The sequence below is a fragment of the Phoenix dactylifera genome, chromosome 2 (assembly GCF_051530095.1).
Source record: "Phoenix dactylifera cultivar Ajwa chromosome 2, Ajwa_hap1_PhDact_Kaust_v1.1, whole genome shotgun sequence".
NCBI lineage: Eukaryota > Viridiplantae > Streptophyta > Magnoliopsida > Arecales > Arecaceae > Phoenix > Phoenix dactylifera.
In genome coordinates, this window is record NC_143191.1 from 2,013,077 (window position 1) to 2,022,097 (window position 9,021).

At 37.2% G+C, this 9,021-nt stretch overlaps 1 protein-coding gene across 1 annotated transcript; it reads right to left on the minus strand.

Moving 5' to 3' along the window:
- Window positions 1-522: 522 nt before the first annotated feature.
- On the minus strand, window positions 523-8,523 carry LOC120113272 (two-component response regulator ORR1-like). The gene is made up of 5 exons (XM_039134258.3): window positions 7,792-8,523; window positions 4,592-4,671; window positions 1,576-1,653; window positions 1,337-1,407; window positions 523-944 (listed from the first exon to the last, which is right to left on the minus strand). The coding sequence occupies exons 1-5, from the start codon at window positions 7,967-7,969 to the stop codon at window positions 863-865; spliced, it is 489 nt and encodes a 162-aa protein (XP_038990186.3). The 5' UTR covers window positions 7,970-8,523; the 3' UTR covers window positions 523-862.
- Window positions 8,524-9,021: the final 498 nt, after the last annotated feature.

Here is a 9,021-nt window from a genome sequence, read left to right on the forward strand (position 1 = left end):
AAAATAAAAAATAAAAAAATTATTTCTATTTTATCTCTAATTTTTTTAAAGTATAAATATATTTAGAATAGCTAATTATTTTTAAAAATATAAATATAATGGCGATGGCTAAGCTGGTAGCGACAGTTGTGGTGGTAAATGGTTATGACGGCTGCAGCAGCTGTGACAGTGATGATTGCGACGATGATAGTAGCTGCGATAGAAATTATGATGTTAATAATAGTGATGTTAATAATAGTGATGGTGGGGTGGTGATAATGACGGTGGTAGCAGTGATGGTGGAGTTGATGTTGGTGGTGGTAATTTCAAAAGTAGATACCTAAAAGGCTTCTATCACAGTATGACCCCTCACACAAGCTTGCATGACTACTTGCAGCTCCCTTCCATTTCCAATCTCAGAGCTCCAAATCAGACCCAAATGGCTAGCAAAACCTCATCTTGACTCTGCCTAGGCCCTTTCACCTGCTGCAATAATCTCATCAAGTGAAAAGATATCATAGCTCTAGCTATCCTGTTCCCTCAGATCCCAAAATAGATATATAAAACCAGCTGAAGAGCTCTCAATCATGCAAAGAACATAAATCCACGGTTCATAAATCCAGCAAAAATCCCCATAGCATATGGGAAGAACAAGAAAATCAAAATAAGATATTTCTAATCAGGAGCATATCCTAATTACAAGATGAGACAGAGAACTCCCCTTGAATCTCACTACCTAGACTTAGTGTTAAAAAACAATGTGGAATTAAGTGTTTGATCATGCTACTGCAACTCCAGGATGCTGCCCAGAGATATTGCTCCCTGCTATCAGATCTACAGGCAGCTTTCTCTTGGTGTCTTGGCTGGGTGCTGGCGCTGTTGGTCAAGCATAGTTTCTCAACCTCTGCATGTCTTTCACTTGTAGAGGCTTTAGGAGGAAACCTGCAGCTCCAGTAGCTAGACACCTGCAGAAAGGAACACCTGCGATTAAGCAACGGTCGATGTTTTGGAAAGCAAATCATAAGTTTTTTTTGGTGTGAGAGCATTTTAAGGATTTGTGATTATTGTTAGCAAAAAGGTTATGACAAGTTGGAGGCTTCAGATTCCGAGGTGGGTTAAGACTGTAAACTTTGATTCTGAAGATCTAATGGTTTTCCAAAGCACAACCCACTGTAGTTAATCAATTCTATTCTATTGTTGTTTCACTGATCACTGGAAATACTATGTATGATAGTGGAAGGTGAAGGGAATGCTGGTCCCACAGTTTCTTTTCCTTTTTTCCCCTTCTTTTTCCCTGAGAGGGAAATAATGGATAATAAAAAAGACGAGCAGATTATGATGGAAGTAGCTACAAGACCTGCTAATTCTCTGGGAATCATTTTCAGATGACATCATGACTACTGGCATGGATCTTGAGCAACTGTTCTCCTGATACACACACAAGGAAAAAGAAATTTGTTAAATTACATGAACTAGGCCGAGCAAGGTCAATCCAGTCAATTAGTTTTGTTAATATTGCTCATACAGTATTAGTAGTAGTAGTAGAATGAAACAGTCTGGAGGTGATAGAAGTTAAGTGGGATCACGACAACATACCTTTACAGCCTTAAGAAGGTCATAGCCGGTAATTTCTGGCATACAATAGTCACTAAGGACAACATCAATCTTCTGGTCCTGCACCACATGACTAATAATTTATTAGGTTGTGAATTCTTCTTAAGCAGTGGCTAGACAAACTGATGAATGATTCCTCCCCACCAAACTGACGAGCATTTGGTAAAAAAGAAGATTGGTCAGTGGGGGTATAGACAACGGAAATTAGTTGAATACAACTTGAGGAACAATGCAATGTGTTGAGAAACCGAAGATACCACAAAAGCACAAGCTGATTTTACTGGAATCACCATAATTTATACGAGTTTTAGATACAAACTGTTACCACAGTAAAGAAGAAACAACTGGTGACATTGACATTCCAGCCTGACCAGAAAATTAAATATTCGTTCGAGACACATCTTTCAATAGCCTTTTAGAAGGCCATGTAACCAAAGAGTAAGGATGCATTTGAATGCCCAAGAGATAATCACCCCTAGAATAACTTTAGCCATCGGTATTCACCTCCTAACCAGCTAACCAGCGAATAACCTTATCCGCTGTTCAGTTGGTGCTCCAATGGTTAGTGGGATAAAGTGGTGGAAAAGTACAAAAAATAGAGAGGGAGGAGAGAGCTTTCGGTGGTTGAAGTTATTTCACCTTCCTTCCTGAAATAACTTTAAACTGGTTAGCTACCTTTTTCATTTGTTGACCAAATAAGTTTATTCATCTTTTTTGAGTGGTGTTTGGCTGGTTAGCTGGATAACTTTATGCCATCCACCCTATATAACCAGCATTGGAACACAGCCTTGGTGGAGCAGGAAGAAAGATCAAGTGGGATTTTCGATCTTTGTTTCTGTTTTCTTGACATCATTTTTCAACCCTATATCTCGCTCCTCTATCATGTTCTTACCTATTTTGCTCTCACATTCTCCGTTTACCTTGCTAAACCTGCCAACAGCATCAACCTCTCTACAAAAGAATTGCCACCTCAATTAGCATGTTCCTATTGTTTTTATGCACTTTTGCATTCTCCACCCTTCAGCATACCCACCTAACCGGCTAGACTATTGGTTGCCTATTATCACCACCTCTACTAACTATACAGCCAACTTCCTGCCATAGCTCTCATTTGTAAGTGGATAAGAAGTCAAGAAAATTCAAGATGCTCTTTATCAAGAAGCTATACAAAGGGATTTAAAGCTAGGTGGTCAAACAGAGAACCATACCATCCATGTCTTCTTGATATCCTACATGGTGGAAATGAGCCTGTAGCTTGGCTTGTTCGACAGGCAGCTGAATTCAAGGATGATTTTTTTTGCTGGGGAAACTCCCCCCTTGGCTCTACTTAATTGCATGAGAGATGATGTTATGAGCTTGCACATAAGGGAGCACTAGTCTCCTTTTCCGCTAACAAAATCCACATATATACAAAAAGTAACCTTTAGATTTCCTAAACCTCATATGAGATACATATGCATGGTACATGAAATGATACACCAGGTGGATCAACACTTCCCATCCAGAAATCTTAACTCCTGTTGGATAACAAGCCACAAACTCCTATGCATTACACTCATAGCCAAATGTTTTTCTCCTTTTGCAAAGCCACTGGAGACCCAGTTCAGGTTGAGTCAGGTGGACCAAGGGTTTTGGTCCACCCTGGAATACCATATTATGCTCTTCAAGCCAACTTACAGAAGAACTCTCTAAAATATAAAAGTATAGTCAAACACAATCAAACTCTTAACCTCCATTTTTCCAATATCCCACCTTAATTCACCATATGCACAATAAATAACAATCTTTCGCTAGCTTTGTCACATTTTGATGACCACATGTAGTTCTGGTAACTTCAGTAGTTCCTTCTTTCAGCTATCTCTATCTTTCAAGCAGTTCATATAATATACCTGAATGCAATCTAACTTATATTAAAACTAAAAGATATTCATATGAGACACTGAACTGTGATGCAACGGGAAAAGGAAGAAGGGGCTATTTGATTGATGAGGTTATGCTTCGATCAAATAGAAAAAAACCGAATTGAAGAATTCTTCACTCGGTGAAAGAACTTCTCTCAAAAAGAATTTTATTAATATCTCAAAGGTTGTCCCTTACAATGTATTAGATGTATATTTATAGAACATAATACCCAAATGCTAATTCAAGTATGAAACCCGATTCCGAATCATACTCGAAATAGGACTCAACAATAAGAAAATATACTAGAGCTATTCTATTACAAATATTAAAATGTGACTAAAATTTGATACTATCCCTAATGAAAAATTTATAAGAAAATCTGCCGAAACCTCTAAATCCGCTGGCTCCTTCGAGGCTTGGTATAGTCTAGTTGGTCATTGTACCTGTTGGCTGCACCTTGTGTTGTATCAAATTGCCTCTTGGCTGCTTGTTCCAACATTCACATTTTCTTGCACAAATTTTCATGAAATATGAAACATGCCATGTTGAAACCTTAAGTTCGCCACTTGCATAAGACCATATGCTCTTCATCAATACACTAGCACATGTAGCCTCAGCTTTTGCATAACCTCATTAGAGAAAGTTATCAAAGAGACCCCACTTGATACAATTTTATTTTTACGAAGTCTATGATAGAATACTTTTATTGCAGAGTTGTTTTCTTTTTCTTTATTTTTAGAATGTACTGCCTTTTTCCATTTTAAAATCAGAAGTTTCAAGTGTTCCCAAATTTTTAAGTCTCAACATGATAGCGGGCAACACTTGCAAACTACAATTGTCAGTTCATTTTTTTTTCTTAATTATGCTGCTGCTAAAGGTTTTAGCTTTTCCCAAAAAACATTTTGTTGCCAATTAAATTGGCAAAGCCCATGATACTTTTAGGCATACTACTATGTGTCATCATCCAAAGATGTTGAGCTGTCCAATATTTTGATAGAGCTCATCGCATTGAACTTGGGTAACCATGTACAACTCTGTAGAACCACAAGTAAATTATGAAATGTAGCATAAAAGACTACCAGGAAACTTGACTTACATCGCTTTTGGGAGATTCAACCTTCCCTTTGTTCAAGCCAAGAAAATCCATTGCTTTCTTTCCACTATCAACAGCAATAACTGCAACGAAAGCGGAAAAGTTTAGACATCTAAGGTTCTGAACTCAAGAACACATCCAACATTAATATATTGGTCAATATGACAGAAAGGACAGGCATTTGGAATAAATAACTTTGGTATGCACCTAGTCAGAGCTCAAAAGCAATTGACATCAGCACAATCAATGAAGTAATTTCATCATTAAAGATGAATGAACCACAACAATCCATGGCTTCTTCGGCTTTACAATGCATCATTAAAATTCATATCGGTCTCCATGTTAACAAATGATTGCAAGTCAAGTAGTACAAGTGACAGCAGAAAGGAAACCAAATTCTATGAAACCCTTCATAAAAGGAGGCATAATCATAGAAGAAGATAGCAGTCAACAAGCAAAAATGCCAGCAGAAAATAAGCTGCAGTAGGCCTATGATTAACTGAGCTTAATCAAGCCTAGGTCTGGTCAAGCTCAAATTCAAATTAATTTTGAGCCTAAATTTTGAGATCAAGGTCCACTCAATTGTTATTAAAGCTTACATTGAGCCTAGTTTCAAATCAAGCTGAAATACGAGTTTATCTCCATCGGCTTAAAAACTTAAATCAATCCAAAATTAATTCAAGCTTTTATTAAACTTGAACCAAGCTCAGTATGAATTTGATTCAAGCTTGGTTCCAGCTTGAACAAAAATTAACTTGATCCCAACAGTTGAAAATACTACAAGTCAAATTTAATTATGAATCATGAATATAGAAATAGAACCAGTTAATATACTGTCGAATGTATTATCACTCTATTTTTCTCAAATAAAATGTACTATCACTCTTAAAACATATGTTACATGCCTGTACGCTGCTTCAAGCCTTATCACGTTAAGCCTATTCGAGCTGTTCATTTTATTCTCTTTTTCAGGCTTGGTTAATATTGACTTTGAGCTGGAGAACCATGTTCAAGCTCAGCTAACTTCGAGCCAAGCCTGACTGAGCTTGTATTCAAGCCGGCTCAAGACAGACTCAGGCTGTCAGACCAATGGAGAGCCTAAACTGCAGCAAAGGGATGAAGATGTGTGATTCAATAGAAATTGTTTAGATTAGACAATAATAACTTCTATAACTTAAAATACAAAAGGAATCCATGATACCAGAAACCTAGGAAGCACGGATATTTCAATTGGGTGCAATGTTCGTATCAGATACAGACACTGGTTATATACTTTTACAATACATGTCAGGTACTTTCTTTAGATATCCTATTTTTCAAACCTAAAATGGGTTTTGGATACTTCCCCAATACATCTGATACACTTCCTCGATACAGGGAGAGGGGTTTGTTTTCTTTCATTATTTGATGACTGTTCGCCCTTTAATGGCATATGAACTATGGTCTATTGATTTAAATGATAACTAAATAATAGAGTTTGTGGATGTCGCGCTATTTTATAAAGTATAATAATATGTTATTTTGATAACCCACTATACTTCATAGATGTTATTTTAGATGTATGTGTGTGTGCCTGTCATATATATATATATATATATATATATATATATATATATATATATATATATATATATATATATATATATATATATATTGTTGCATCATGGCCATATTGTAACATAGTTCTCCAAATTTGTCATATTGGCACATCCAAGTATACTAGACCAATATCCAGCACTTTCTTGTTAAAAAAAAAAAATGAAAGGCCATGGATTGCATGCATGCACATGAGAGAGAGAGAGAGAGAGAGAGAGAGAGAGCACTTGGACATCACAGAGGCACACTGATAGTAGTCAAAATAATTGGATTAGGCTGTACAATCATAAAGGAGGTAGATCAAGTATCATGAAATGAACCAAATTATAGAATAACATGACCTATGATGGCCATTTCGATAGAGTTTCATCCATCTATATTAAAGTTCAGTTCATTTACATCTCAGCATTTTTAACATCCTGCAGAAGAAAAGACTGCCACAAGACCAAGCATGAAAATGTAATGAAACAATCCGAAAGGGATAACTATGAATTCTGATTTAAGAGAATAACGCCTGTACACACATGTAACTAGAATGCTGCTGCTCAATAAGCTGAAAATTAGTCTAAATTCCAAACAAAACACAAAAAAAGGAAAAATTGTAAAATAATTGGAAGGTAGAAATCCAAACAGGAAACAACATGTCTTTGTACACAAATGGACATTCAAAAAGAAGTGCAAGTACAAGAATTCTGTCAATTTAATCCCACAAATACCTATAAAACACACAAAATCTGAAACAACTTAGGATCTCACCCAAAAAAGCTAGCCGGATGATATTATTTGGGTTCCTTGATTCTGTATAAGTACCCAAGATCTACTCAGCGAATAATTAATGTGGGACTAAATACACGCTCGCACGGATCCTCACATACTCCCCCCATTTAAGCTTTGGCGTTATCATCGTGCTAAGGGTTCAAATCCATTTAAATCTAATAACAAGCACCACGATCGGCCCGTGGTCGGTCTTAATGGATCTCACCTGTCGTGATTTATTGTTTATATGTGATGATCTGTGCGGACACATATTTAGTCCCACATCAATCATTCACTAAGGAGATCTTGAGCACTTATACAGGACTAAAAAACTCAAAAAAATTCTTTCCGGTTAGCCTTTTTGGGTGAGGTCTTGAGTTGTGACAAATAGTATCAGAGTGAACTCGGACATAGCTTATATGAAATAGAGGACACTACAACACAGGTTCATGGAGGCCAACCACAAGCTGATTATGATGCTTGTGATTAGATTTGAATGGATTTGAACTCTGAGGACGTCAGGGCTCGAATGGGAAGAGAATGTGAAGGCCCAATTCCATATCGATTATTGGCCGAGAAGATTTTGGATACTTATATAGGACTAAGAAACTCATATAATACTTTCTGATTAGCTTTTTTGGGTGAGGTCCTTTATTGTGACAAAATCAAATTTCCGATTTATTTCACCCGCTAAAGAATACAACTGCACCAACAATACAAAAATGCAACAAGAATAACAACATTAAAGATATAAAAGAAGTTCAATGACACCATGGCAACAACTAAAACAACCATTCAGGAAAAAAGAAGAAAAATGAGATCTCCATGAAACATAGACCACCTCATCTTACCTTCAAACATTCCCCCACTCTTTTTTAGCAGCATCTCCACCACCTTTCTGTCCACAGGGGAGTCATCCACCACCAACACCCTCACCACCCCCACTCCCCCTCCTCCTCCACCACCACCACCACAACCACCATCTTCGTTTCCAGTTTCCTCCTCCCCCCCTTCTTTCATCTCCCTCATCTCCCCTCGCTCCCCTGCTCCCAAACTCCCCTCTCCCTCTCTCTCTAGCTTAGAGACTTGTGAGAGAGAGGTGAGGAAGAAGAAGGGAGCAGGGGAGATGGGTGTTTTTCTCCTGTTCAAGGGAAGAAGGGAAGAGAATGGGGTGGTGGGAAAGTGGACTCGGCCTTAGCTGTCCAGCATCAGCCTCCCACCGGCCTTTTCGGATTTCGTGTCAACTACCCATTGGTTGGAAAGGAGGACCAACCGACAAGATCTTCCGTAGGGCTGGATTTTGCTGTTCAAATCTCAACGACAAGGTAAAATGCTGGGCCGAATCGGAAAACTCACAGCTGCCAGATCTCGTGGGCCGGGGAAGCCGCAGTTTTGGAGGAAAACGGCGGAGCCGCAGTTTTGGAGGACGGGAGGAGAGAGACGGAGGGGTTGAGGTGGAGGTGGGGCCCCGCAGGAACGGAACAATTCCTTTTTCGCCGGATTGGCCTGTCCTCTCCTGGGTGGTTTAGCTATTGGTTGAGCTTTGAAGGATGGATATCTCTCCTGGGTCGCATTTCAGGCCACCCACGTCTAACAACGCATCGGCTAGCGTCCTAACTTATCACTTCGGAGATTTTATTTGGAAGACCTAAGATTTTGTATAGCCTTCCTTGCATTCTATTTTATTGTCTGACTTCATAGACATAAAAAATTATCCATCCATTCTAAGTCACCAATTTATATATTTTTTTTAAATTAAAAGGATACAAACAAAGATGAATATTGAATGAAGCATACTAAAGATGGAAAATTACCTTTTATTAAAAAAAAATTTGACAAAATTTTAATACTTTTTCACTTATTGTCTTCTATTTTTTTATTTATATTCGCTATTTTTCAGTTAACTATTTATATAAAATTCATTAACTATTTAAATTTAATTATAAAGTATTTAGTTATTTATGTAATTAATATATATATATATATATATATAAACAAATTTATATATTTAAAAGAATTTATTAAATTAAATTTAAATAAAATTAAAATTAAATATTTATATAATTTTTTATATAATTATA

Coding starts and splice junctions, on each gene's coding strand:
- LOC120113272 (XM_039134258.3), bottom strand. CDS start 7,969: ATGAGGGAGATGAAAGAAGGGGGGGAGGAGGAAACTGGAAACGAAGAT. Junction 4,672..7,791: donor GAGTGGGGGAATGTTTGAAG/GTAAGATGAGGT, acceptor CTTTCGTTGCAG/TTATTGCTGTTGATAGTGGA. Junction 1,408..1,575: donor ACCTTCTTAAGGCTGTAAAG/GTATGTTGTCGT, acceptor TGTGTGTATCAG/GAGAACAGTTGCTCAAGATC.